The sequence below is a fragment of the Phacochoerus africanus genome, chromosome 5, assembly GCF_016906955.1.
Source record: "Phacochoerus africanus isolate WHEZ1 chromosome 5, ROS_Pafr_v1, whole genome shotgun sequence".
NCBI classification, from domain to species: Eukaryota; Metazoa; Chordata; class Mammalia; order Artiodactyla; family Suidae; genus Phacochoerus; species Phacochoerus africanus.
Window position 1 is genome coordinate 75,834,739 of NC_062548.1, and position 13,774 is coordinate 75,848,512.

Sequence of the window (13,774 nt, forward strand, 5' to 3'; positions counted from 1 at the left end):
CGCTTCTCCTTTTTCTTTTTTTTTCTTTTTTTTTAGGGCCATACCCACAGGATATGGAAGTTTTCAGGCTAGGGGGCCAATTGGAGCTACAGCTCCTGGTCTACACCATGGCCACAGCAATATGGGATCTAAGCCATGTCTGAAACCTACACCACAGCTCACGGCAATGCCAGATCCCAAACCCACTGAGCGAGGCCATGGATTGAACCTGCATCCTCATGAATACTAGTTGGATTCGTTTCTGCTGAGCCACAATGGGAACTCCTTTTTTTTTTTCATTTTTTTTTACTATGCCTGCAGCATATGGAAGTTCCCAGGCCAGGGATCAAACCTGTGCCATAGTACTGACCCAAGCTACTGCAGTGACTATGCCAGATCCTTACTTAACCCACTGCGCCACAAGAGAACTCCCCTTTTTGATTTTTGATTTTATTTGCCCCCCCATTTTTTCCTTGGTGAGTCTGGCTAAAGATTTATCAAATTTGATTAACTTTTCAAGCAACCAGTTCTTAGTTTCACTGATGTTTTCTTTTCTTTTCTTTTCTTTTTTTTTTAAGTCTCTGTTTTATTTATTTTTGCTCTGATCTTTATGATGTTTTTCCTTCTACTAACTTTGGGTTTTGTTTGTTCTTTTTGTAGTTCCTTTATTTTATTTTATTTTATTTGGTCTTTTAGGGCTGCACATGTGGCATATGGAGGTTCCCAGGCTAGGGGTCGAATCTGAGCTGCAGCTGCTGGCCTACACCACAGCTCACAGCAATGCCAGATCCTTAACCCACTGAGTGAGACCAGGGGTCAAACCTGTATCTTTATGGATACTAGTCAGATTTGTTTCTGCTGAGCCATGATGCAAACTCCGAGTTTAGGTTTTTCATTTGAGATTTTTCCTTATTTCCCGAGGTTGGTTTCTATCACTATAAACTTTCCTGCTCATGCTGCATTCCAAAGATTTTGGATCATTGTGTTTTTGTTTTCATTTGTCTCTAGATATTTTTTAAAATGTCTTCTTTGATTTCTTCAGTGTTCCATTGGTTGTTTAGTAGTATATTTTTTTTTTAGCCTCCACGTATTTGTGTTTTTTGCAGTTTTTTTCTTGTAGTTGATTTTGGTCTCATAGCATTGTGGTCTGAAAAAAATGCTTGATATGATTTCAGTTTTCTTAAATTTACTGAAGTTTGTTTTGTGGCTTGGCATGTGGTCTATCTTGGAGAGTGTTCTATATGCATTTGAAAAGAATATATTCTACTGCTTTTGGATGGAATGTTCTATATATACCTATTAAGTCCATCTAGCATAATGTGTCATGGGTTAATGTTTCCTTGTTGACTTTCTGTCTGGGTGATCTGTCCATCGATGTAAGTAAAGTCCCCTGCTATTATTGCATTACTGTTGATTTCTCCCATTGTGTCTGTTAATATTTGCTTTAGGTATTCCTTTGTTGGGTGCCATATATATTTACAGTTGTTATATCTTCATGGGTTGACCCTATGATCATTCTGTAATATCCTTCTTTGTCTCTTATTACAGTCTTTGCTTTAAAGTCTATTTTGTCTGATATAAGTATTGCTATCCTGGCTTTATTTTGATTTCCATTTGCACTGAATACCTTTTTCCGTCTATTTTTTTTTTTCAGTCTATGTGTTCTTTATATCTGAAGTGAATCTCTTGTAGGCAGCATATGTATGGATTTTGCTTTGTATATATTCAGCTACTCTTTGTATTTTGATTGGAGAATTTAGTCTACTTACATTTAAAGTAATTATCGATAATTATGCATTGATCACCATTTTGTTAATTGTTTTTGTGGTTCTTTTTTGTTCTTTTGTTCTCTTGCGATTCGATGACTATATTTAGTGTTAGATTTGCATTCCTCTTTCTTGTGTGTTTACATAATATTACATATTACGCATTTTTTGGGTTGTGGTTACAAGGAGACATATCTAGCTGTGTGTGTGTGTTGTGCATGTGCGTGCGCACATGTTTAAAGTTTCTGATCTCTTAATTTCAAACACATTTTTAACAACTGTGCATTTTAAATCCCTTTCCTTCATGATTACTGCTTTCGACATCATATTTTACATCTTTTTATTTTAGGTATCCTTTAACTGGTATTGCAGATGTAGGTGATTTTACTGCTTTTGTCTTTTAACCTTCCTGCTATCTCTATATGTGGTTAATTTACTACCTTTACTATATATTTGATTTTACCAGTGAGCTTTTTCCTTTTGTAATTTTCATGCTTCCAGTTGCGACCTTTTATTTTTTGCTAAGAGAAGTCCCTCTATCATTTCTTGTAAAGCTGATTTGGTGCTGCTAAACTCTTTTAGCTTTTGCTTCTCTGTAAAACTTTTCATCTATCAAATCTGAATGAAAGCCTTGCCAGGTGGAGTATTCTTGGTTGTAGGTTTTTTCCTCTAGCACTTTAAATATATTATGCTATTTCCTTCTAACCTACAGAGTTTCTGCTGAAAAGTCAGCTGACAGCTTTATGGAAGTTTCCTTGTACATAATTAATTGCTTCTTCCCTTGCTGCTTTTAATATTTCTACCGTATCTTTAATTTTTGCCATTTTAATGACAGTGTGTCTTTTGGATTGATTCTGCTTTGGCCTGTCTGTGTTTCTTGGACCTAGATATCTTTCCTTTTCCAGGTTAAGGACATTTTCAGCTATTATGTCTTCAAATATGTTCTCCACCCCTCTCACTTGGCAACTTGTAACAACCTCATGCTTTTTTGTCTTTATAAGCCCCTGACTCTATCTTTTTCTTGGAACACAGTTTTTTGGTTACCTGAATCCGTAGCTCCTGAATTGCAATTCCTAAGACCCCAAATAAAGTCTTCCTATTTGCAGCCTCTTGCATTATTTTTTGGTGGACAACATAAATTTAAGAAGCTTTGGGACTTCCCTTTGTGGCTCAGCGGTTAATGAACGCGACTAGTATCCATGAGGACATGGGTTTGATCCCTGGCGTTGCTCATTGGGCTAAGGATCCACTGTTGCCATGAGCTGTGGTGTGGGTCACAGATGCAGCTCAGATCTGGAGTTGCTGTGGCTGTGGCATAGGCCATTAGCTGTAGCTCCAATTCAACTCCTAGCCTGGGAACTTTCATATGCCATGGGTGTGGCCCTAAAAAGACAAAAAAAAAAAAAAAAAGAGGCTTTATAAAATTATTTCCTGTATTGCTCATATAGCTTTAAACAGTATAAACACACATGCATATATGATTGTAAAAAATTAGAAGAGAAAACAAAAAGTCACAAAGTTAGAGTTTGGTAGGTTTATCAAGCAACTGTCTGGGCAAGGAGACTTACATTTCTGCCACGAGGGAGGTGAAAATCTCCTGCCGTGGAGTTAAGGTATTTCATGGAATAAGGCTTTGAAATGGATAAAATCTCTCTCCCAAGGCCCTTCCCTCAGTTCCCACTTCATGCTCACCAGGCAACTATATGTTACTAATTAAGAATCCCAGACATTTAAATTTTGAATTATGGGGATGTATTACTATTTTAAAAAATAAATGTGTCCTTTCCTACCTTCCCATGGCCTACACTGAGTTATTCCTTCTTTATCCTTTATTTGTAGCCTCTTCACTAGAGTCTTTCTATGGACATTCAAACATGTTTTAGACTCTCCAGTCTTTAAAAATAAAGTGTCCAGGAACTTCTCAGCCCTCCAGTCCCAATTCATTCCTATTCCTTTCCCTGGCAGATGGACTCCTTGAAAGAATATCTGATACTTCTTGTCACTTGCAATTCATACTTCAGTCTTTTGATTTTCTCCATCATGGATACTGCTTTCATTAAGGTCATCAGAGACCTCCATGGTCCTAAATTCTGTGGATACTCCTCAGCCTTCTTTTTGACCTTCAACACACCTCAGCCTTCAACACACTCACCTTACTGGGTGTATCCATTCCCTGTGGCTACTGTAATAGATTACCGCAAACTGATAGCTTAAAACAACATAAATTTATTATCTTACAATTCTGGAGGCCAAAAGTAGAAAATCAAGGCATCAGCAGGGCTGCACTCTTTCCCTGGAGGCTGTGGGGAAGAATCTCTTCCTTGCCTTTTCAACTTCTGGTGCCTGTAGGCATTCCTTGACTTGCAGCCACATCACTGCAATCTCTGCCTCCCTTTCTGTCTCAGATCTCCCTCTGCTTCTCTCTTATAAGGACATTTATCATTGGATTTAGAGCCTACTGGGATAATCCAGGATGATCTGCTTATCTCAAAGACCTTAATTGAGTTATATCTACAAAGACCCCTGTTTCAATTAACGTAGGCTTCACACAGTTCTAGAGATGAGGGTGTGGACATATCTTTAGCAGGGGCTACCATTCAACTCACTACACTAGGATTCTGTCTTTCCTTGATTTGTGTGATGGCACACTTTTCTAGTTTCCTTCTCAGTCTCCTTTTCTGTATTATCCTTCTATAATTGATTTTTTAAAATGTTCTCACGTGTTAGATCTGGGTCTTAGACCCTCTTCTCACCTCAACGCTGCCCTTTCTCCTAGGCAGTATCTTCTAGTCCCATGACCTCTGTTACTATTTATATAAACAGCGACTCCAGATTTCTACATTGAACCATACCTCCCCTATTTGTGCATATAGAGCACCTACTTACATCACCATTGAAGTGTGTCAGAGGCCTTATGCATTTAATGTGTCCAAAATAGAACTCGTCACCCTTTATACCTCCCCTCTGCCACCACCCTAGAAATGTTTGTCCATCCCACAGGGTTCCTTATTAGCTCAGTGAATGACATTACTACCCACCCCGCTGCTTGTGCCAAAGTTATCCTTGATCTTTCCCTCACCCTGTCTCCCCACACCCAATTCCTCGCCAAAACAAAGATAGTTTTGGTATCTGCCTACTCTCTTCTTACTGCTATCTTAGTTCAAGCAGCTACCTTTTTCTTCTTTTTCACCTGAGTGCATAGCTGCCTTCCTGGTCTCCCATTATCCACACTAGGTCTCTCCAACCCATTTTCCATATGGCAGCTCGCACGATCTCAAAATATAATTCAAGTCTTGTCACTATGCTACTGAGAACCCTTTTTAATGGCTTTCATTGCTTTTAGGATGATATCCAAAATCCTTCGTGTAGCCTCTAATGTCCTGTGTGGTCTGGCCCCATCTACCTCTGCAACCTCAACTCTCTTCCTTGCCAATTTTCTCACTGGTTCATCTTTGACCCTCCAGTTATATGCATACCTACCTTCTTTTAGTTCTTGAAAGTTCCCTCTTGCTTCTTAGTCTCTCCAAATGCTTTCACTCTCCTCCCCATTGCTAGCTAACTTAAATTCTTCACCTATCAGGAGTTCCTGTTGTGGCTCAGTGGGTTAAGAACCTGACATAATATCCACACAGATGCAGGTTCAATCCCTGACCTCCCTTAATGGGTTAAGGATCTGCCATTGCTGCAGGCTGTGGCATAGGCCACAGATGTGGCTCAGATCCTGTGTTGCTATGTCTGTGGTGTAGGCTGGCAGCTGCAGCTCTGATTCAACCCCTAGTCCAGGAACTTCCATAAGCCCCAGGTGCAGCCTTGAAAGAAAAGAAAAGAAAAGAGAAGGAAGGAAGGAAGGAAGAAGGAGGGAAGGAAGGAAGGAAAGAAAGAAAAAGAAAGAAAGAAAGAAAGAAAGAAAGAAAGAAAGAAAGAAAGAAAGAAAGAAAGAAAGAAAGAAAGAAAGAAAGAAAGAAATTAATTCTTCAGGTATCAACCTAAGTGTTGTTTGTTTAAGGAAACTTTTCCTTTTCTCTTTCCCCACTCCTAGAGCAGATTGGGTCTTCCTGTTGTTTTGTAATAATCCTTTTACTTCTTTCAATTCAGTAATAGTTATTCTTAATTATGTGGTTTTCTCTCTCATGAGAGAATGTAAATATCACCAGAGAAAGTCTGTGCACCCCATCTAAGTGCCAGTGGAGCACAGTGCCAAGGGTAGACAGGCATGCAGAATATTAGTGAGTGAGTGCATCTAATTACCTGAGTTGCTAAGATGTAACTGGGAAAAGACAAATCTTCAATCTAGTTGCAGCATATTTGAAGTAAAATAAAATATAAAACTGTTACCACAGTATTTAATTTTTAAAATAGAATTAATCAGACTGAATAACATTAACAGAACTGTAGGAAATAGAGGAGTAGAGACTAGTTTTTTATGTTTTTTGTTTGTTTGTCTTTGTCTTTTTAGGGCCGCACCATGGTGTATGGAGATTCTCAGGCTGGGGGTCCAGTCGGAGCTACTGCTGCCGGCCTTCACCGCAGCCACAGCAACTCCAGATCTGAGCCGAGTCTGCAACCTATACCACAGCTCACAGCAATGCCGGATCCTTAACCCACTGAGTGAGGTCAGAGATTGAACCTGCGTCCTCATGGATACTAGTCAGGTTCATTTGTGCTGAGCCATGACAGTTCTGAAACTAGTTTTTTTTTTTTTTGTCTTTTTTGCTATTTCTTTGGGCCGCTCCCGCGGCATATGGAAGTTCCCAGGCTAGGGGTCGAATCGGAGCTGCAGCCACCGGCCTACGCCAGAGACACAGCAACGCTGGATCCGAGCCACGTCTGCAACCTACACCACAGCTCACGGCAACGCCGGATCGTTAACCCACTGAGCAAGGGCAGGGACCGAACCCGAAACCTCATGGTTCCTAGTCGGATTCGTTAACCACTGCGCCACGACGGGAACTCCTGAAACTAGTTTTTATGTCAACTACTCAATAGACTTTTTCAGTCAAAAACCACAAGTATTCTTGACAGTCAAACTATTATTCCTGGGCACAATCTAGGTTTTTCTTAAAAAAAAAAAAAAATCTCATTTATGTTCAGAAATAAGCAGTTTTTGGCCTGAGCTTGTTGGATCTGAAAGTTGTGGTTTTTCAAAGCATTGAACTGCTGAAGTATGTATTCTAGAAGTATCCTAGATATGTTAGAAGCCGTGAAGGGGGAGTTCCTGCCGTGGCTTAACAGAAACGAATCCAACTAGTATCCATGACGATGCCCGTTTGATCCCTGGCATTGATCAGTGGGTTAAGGATCTGGTGTTGCTGCAAGCTGTGGTGTAGGTTGCAGATATGGCTTGGATCCCGCATTGTTGTGGCTGTGGTGTAGGCCGGCATCTATAGCTCCAATTCAACCCCTAGCCTAAGAACCTCCATATGCCACAAGTGCGGCCCTAAAAAACAAAACAAACAAACAAAAGCCATGAATAAATGTCTTTGTGGCTGGGAACTGCAGCCCCTATTTCAAGCCAGGTATCTTAAACACAAAGCCTTGACTTTGGTATGGTGCTAAATCAAATGCTTGGCAGAAGCTTAGCACTCCTGTTTTGATAGCACTACATGCTTTCCCGTCTTCTGCCAAATGAACAATTGTTATTTTCCATTTTCAGCATGTTTGTCATGTATATAAGAGTGAAAGTGAGTTGGAAGGGGAATAAGTTTCAAATAGTTATTAGATTTCATAATGCAGTATAGACACAGACCAGACATCAACTGCTTTATGTACTATTGAGGTCTAATGCTTGAATTCTTGAAGAACTTCTTGAGCAATGACCTCCTTCAGACTGCACATTTTTTTTCTCTTGATAGATAAGTGGAAAGAATTAGCAACTGGTGGTTTGTATGGCAAAGCTAGTTTGTCAGTGTTTATTGACTACCTATGTTGTTTTCATTATATAACAACTTACCCCAAAGTTTATCAGGTTAAAACAACAAGTATTTATTGTCTCATAGTTCCGGTGGGTCAGGAATCTCAGAGCAGGAGCAGCTTAACTGGGTGCCTCTACCTCAGAGTCTCTCTCTCATGAAGTTACAGGCAAGCTGTCAACTGGAATGGCTGTCTCATCTGAAGGATTGATTGGGGGAAGATAAACTCACTCACATCGTTGTTAACCAGATTGAATTCCTTGTCTCATGCACTTCTCCATATTATAGCTGACAACATGGTAGCCATTCTGATTTGTGATTCCACTTATGTAACCAACCATTTCTCCATCTCTGGAAGCTTTGAGGGTATTTTCTTTACCTCCACTACACTAGAATTTCACGGTGATGTACCTTGATGTGGGAAGACCAATGAAATAAAGAATAGAAATGTCAAAAAGAGATGGTTAGAGAAACACTGTGCTCTGGGAGGGCAAGCATGATGGATGGTGAGCTGGAGAGGAGCTGGAAACAAGAGAATGTTCCATGTGACTCTGAAAGCGTGAAAGTCATGGAAGTTACAGACCATGGTCCTTTCTTACCTGGTGTCTTCCCCGTGTTGGAAGGCATTCCCCAAACATCTTTACCTAGGAGTTACCATTTGCCAGCACAATCTGCCCATTCCCACCCTACTGCCAACTAATATAGAGAGTTAAACACTAGTTCATTATCTTACAGTAGGTCCACAGACCAGTATTGTTGTTAAGCTAACCCAGCAACTCAGTGTGCTCAACCCCTGAGCCAATACCTCTTTGGTCTTACTGTAGCATTGTCTGGGTCGTCGTTGTTGTTGTTTTTTAAATGAGGTTGGACAGATTATGTGTCTTAAGTTACAACATAGGTATGAAACTTACTTTGTAAATCGTTAAACACAATACTAATTAAGTTGTTGGATTGCAGTGATTTAGAGAAACCAAACTGCCCAATTGTGTGGAAGGTACAGGTAGAATGGTATAAGATACAAATCCACACTATATAGCCTACTGTGGAAAGAACCACTTGCCCAGCGTTGACAGTCCCATATCTCATCGTTTTCAACTTTTCTAAAGTGTTTGCATTGAACTAGGTAATATCCCCATGTTGAGTTTGTGGTAATTTCCCATTCCCTTTCTCATGAACAAGTGAATCCTGGCAGTCTGTTGCTCGGACGTGCTCTTGAATTAGCAAGGTTATTCTGTTCTTTCTTGCTCCACCTTCCCTTTTTCCTTTCGCTCACATGCACTCAGGATTTATATTTTGGGCAAAGGCAGATGTTTTAGAAAACTGAACTCTGATGCTCTGTGGATGATTTTCATAAAGGTGGTGAGAAATCACTGTGTTGGTGGTAAACGACTGCCAGATGAGTCTTTGGAGATAGAGGACTGTGTGATCTGCTGCCCAGCAAGGCTCAAGACCTCTAAGTCTCTGTGATTAGGAATACCTGCTTATACAGTTGCCCTGGCATTTAGAGCAGACTTGCTTCTGTCATTGTTATGCTACAAATGGAAGCAGTAAAAATAAAGAACTCCTCTCCTCCCTTTTATTGCCTTACAGAATGATTATTTTGGCACAGTATTTAGAATAATCATTGATGTATTTTGTCTCTATCTAAAATACATTTAACCGATGCATCTCATACCAGGTGCCCTATTAAACCAGCAGTGAATTAAATGGATTCTGCCTTAAATTCTTTTTGTTTGTTTGTTTGTTTTTACCTTTTCTAGGGCTGCTCCCTTGGCATATGGAGGTTCCCAGGCTAGGGGTCCAATCAGAGCTGTAGCCTCCAGCCTACGCCAGAGCCACAGCAATGCGGGATCCGAGCCGCATCTGCAACCTACACCACAGCTCATGGCAAAGCTGGATCGTTAACCCACTGAGCAAGGCCAGGGATTGAACCTGCAACCACACGGTTCCTAGTCGGATTTGTTAACCACTGCGCCACGACGGGAACTCCTTAAATTCTTTTTGAACAATGAATTATTTTCCATCTATTCTCATTACTCTTCCCAATTTTACTTTGTCTTTTAAGAAGATTAGCTTTTCTAATGTCTAACAGGTTAGAAAATTGCAAAAACTTTAAAGGGGAGTAAGCAATAATTTTTTTAGCATACCCAGCAGCAGAGAAGGACTTTTTCATGCATATTGCCAAGATAGAAATGAGTGAGGAAATAATTTATGCTTCAGGCAGGGTTGGGGAGGGGATTGAGTTGAGATTGAAAAAGGGGAGAGGCTAGAAAGGGAAAGTTACCTAAACATGAAGATCCATAGTATTTATGGAGTTCTTAATATTGAGGTAGGTTACAAAATACATGAACTTATATAAATCTAGCATTTTAGGAGTCAAGAATCTAATTGGAAAAAGAAAAATTATATATATGAAACAGAACAAGTGGTATTAACACCATGTTCATTACATAGAAGAATTTAGGGGAAATAGTATAGACTGAACAAGGACTGCAGTGATTTTTAACAATGTTTAAGATTTAAATGAGCAGAAAAAAGACACTTTCCAGATGACAGCAAACACATCAAAATGGATTTGGAGGCCAAGCAAACATTGTTAACAATATGTATATACTTTAAAAGCCGTAGACAGACAGAAACACAAGCTGTAGTTGAAAATTAAGCCAGCCAAAACTGCCACCAAAAAATTAAGCAAATAGAATAAGTAATTTTTATTTATAATTAGTTTATGAAAAATAAAAATTATGACATATAATAAAAATTCTTACAAAAGATAAATAAGTCATATATACTCAGAGAAAAATGAGTAAAGTACTTTAGCAGAAAAAGTACAAAATAATAAATAGAATGGCAGTAAACATCTCAAAATCCTTAGCTTCAGTAAAAAATCAAAGAAATGTAAATGTGAACAGTAACTTTCAAGTTCTCTCCTATGAAATTGGCAATGGTTTGAAAGATTATAGTACTCATACATGCAGAGAATCAGGCACTTACATGCAATTGGTGGAAATTTAAATGCTTATGGTAGCATGGCAATAAATCAAGAGGTTTAAAAAGACACAGACATTCTTTCCTATATAACATTTCTATTTCTAGGAGTTATTCTAAGGAAATCATTAGGAAAATGAGGACAAGTTCCTTAAATGTTTAAAATGAAAGATTGGAAACACACCAAATGATAGTATGGTTATATTAACAAAGAAATGAGACAAATCAAATGATGGAGCTTCATGCTGTTAGTATAAAAATGGGTCCTTGGGGAATGGATGTGCATGTATGTATCTGTACAAACATGGGGGCAGTCAGAAAACTTCTATCAACCACATGGTTAACCATTTTTAACTATGGATGATTAGACAACTGGTGACCTTTTCTCCTTTTTGCTTTTCAATATAATGAACATGCATACTTTTTTGAAATATGTTTTAAAGAAAAACAGAGCTTAACAATCAGAATAAGGGGCAGTTGTTTACAGTGTTTATTAAGAATGAATTTTCTGGAGTTCCCATCATGGCGCAGCAGAAATGAATCTGACTAGGAACCGTGAGGTTGCGGGTTCAATCCCTGCCCTCACTCAGTGGGTTAGGGATCCGGCATTGCCGTGAGCTGTGGTGTAGGTTGCAGATGTGGCTTGGATCCCGTGTTGCTGTGGCTGTGGTATAGGCCAATGGCAACAGCTCTGATTAGACCCCTAGCCTGGGAACCTCCTGTATGCTGCACAAAAAAAAAAAAAAAAAAAAACGCATTTTCTTGGAGTTCCCATTGCAGCTCAGTAGGTTAAGGACCTGACGCAGTCTCCACGAGGATGCGGGTTCTATCCCTGGCCTCACTCAGTGGGTTGAAGATCCCATGTTGCCACAAGCTGCAGTGTAAGTTGCAGATGCAGCTCAGATCCAGTGTTACTGTGGCTGTGGCATAGGTCAGCAGCTGCAGCTCCAATTCAACCCCTAGCCTAGGAGCTTCCATATGCCATAGGTGCGGCCATAAAAGAAAAATAAAAGAATGCATTTTTCTCTACCTAATAATGTTAAGGAAATTGAGTGATCTTGGTTAGGTTCTAGAACCTATAGAAATTTGGCTTGAAGGGATTCCCCCTCTCCCCCGCCCCCCACAACCCCAACCCATTTACCTAGAAAGGCTAACTAAGCCTAGATGTTTTTTCTTTTATCCCTTAAAGAATTGTACATCTTTATAGTTGGTCACTAGGGGATATGGCTAGTTTTGTAAAAGTTACAGACGAGCACTTTCTGTTCATCATTTTGATCTGCAAGAATTTTTCGTTTCCTTAATCTTTATCATTTTACCCTTTCTTTTGCTCCTGTCTAGGCTCTGTCATAATGAATGGATCCAGTGTGGCCAATACATCACCCAGCATAAAATCCAAAGAGGACCAGGGCTTAAGTGGGCACGATGAGAAGGAAAACCCATTTGCAGAGTACATGTGGATGGAGAATGAAGAGGACTTCAACAGACAGGTAAAGAAGTGGAAAGCTAATGATAGATGTAATCCACCAGCTCTAACATTTTACCATCTGTCTGTTACAAGAGAAATGGGCTTATTGGCTTTGTCTGTCTGTTTATTTGCTTTTTAGGGCCACACCTGAGGCATGTGGAAGTTCCAGGCTAGGGGTCGAATCAGAGCTACAGCTATGGCCACAGCCATAGCCTCAGCAATGCCATTTCCGAGCCGAGTCTGCCACCCAAACCACAGCTCATGGCAATGCCGGATTCTTAACCCACTGAGCGAGGCCAGGGATTGAACCCATATCCTCATGGATATTAGTCGGGTTCATAACCCTGCTGAGCCACAACAGGAACTCCCTCATTGGCTTTAGAATAACAAAAATACGTAGAAGCCTGGTCTCGGCTGACCGAAAAGCAACTTCAGCTGGTAAAAGACCAGATTGAAGATACCTTAGAGAAAGATATCGAGATCTTTCTACCACAATAATTAAAAGAGGGTCTAATGCCATGGTATTCTGGTGTGGATTTTATTTAGCAGCTGTGTGCAGATGGCCAACCTGGCATGCCCCAGATAGGAACTCAAGGACTGGCAGAATGCAGGTCTGAGATAGAGGCGTGTATTAGGTGGGGGAAGGCTGGCCTGCTTCCACAGAGATCCAGCAGTAATTCATTGTCTTATATCTCTGTGATGCTAACAGCCCAAAGTAAGCATTCCAAGTAGACAGGTGATCCTGTGATCACAGGGTTCCCTCCATGATGTCGCTCTGCCATCCCAGGGCATTTTTTCAGCAGAGCAGCTGAAGGATAACCGAAAGTCTAGCCACTAGGAAAGCGAGAGAGCCAAATGTCAGGGCTGAGGATCTCCTTTTAACCAAGTAATGCCTAAGCACTCACATCCCTTCAGGGGACATTGTGTGATCCGTGGCATGGCAGTATCCAGCATGGGAGATGGGAAATGTGGTTTTAAGGGAACAGCCTGGTGCTTAGGGAGAAGGAAGCAAGTTTAGGGGGCAGCCAGCAGTTTCCACCCACGGGGCTCTCTGTGTTATGGCCTGTGGGAATAGTACATAGATCGTTCTTACTGTCACACATAACCCCACCCAAGCCTACGTAAAACCTTTTTTGTGGGTTGTGCCTGTGGCTGAGGGTAGATTTCATACCAGGGAGTTGATATGCTCTTGGGGAGAGTCAGGGCAGATCTTGAGCAGTCATGTTAAATCTTATGGTTTGGAAATGTTTTCCAGTTGCTATTTTAAGTACTTTATAATTCATTTACCTGAGTATGGCTAATTGTATGTTAAAATGGTATGTTGAAGTCTTGCTACCAGTGACTTTTCCTTTGAACTCATGACTTTGCTAGTTTGGGTAATTATTTTTGCTTGACCGGCCCTCTGGTGGTGGTGTGAGTGAGCTGTGAATGTGTCACAGGCCGCCTGCAGGAAAGGGATGGTCAAATGTGAAGTGGGAGGCCCGTGAAATCACACTTAATCTCCAGAGTGAAGCATGGGCTTCACTAAGGGCTAACAGTATCTGCAAAGAAATCTAAAATATCCTAGCTATATATTGCTTTAGTTTAAAGCAGTCTTTAAGAAATACACAGTTGTTTAAATATTCATTTTATTTCTTCTTCTTTTGAAAGAGTACTACGTTGATAAC

At 40.3% G+C, this 13,774-nt stretch overlaps 1 protein-coding gene across 3 annotated transcripts in view; it reads left to right on the forward strand.

Annotated features, from left to right (window-relative positions):
- The window catches only part of PAIP2B (poly(A) binding protein interacting protein 2B), a 40,583-nt gene that overhangs the window by 24,715 nt on the left and 2,094 nt on the right, over window positions 1-13,774 (forward strand). For all 3 annotated transcript variants that reach the window (XM_047781817.1, XM_047781819.1, XM_047781818.1), the window contains exon 3: window positions 11,981-12,129. In XM_047781817.1, the coding sequence (XP_047637773.1) occupies window positions 11,992-12,129 (138 nt within the window). In that variant the 5' untranslated portion in view covers window positions 11,981-11,991. The remainder of the gene's footprint in view (window positions 1-11,980; window positions 12,130-13,774) is intronic.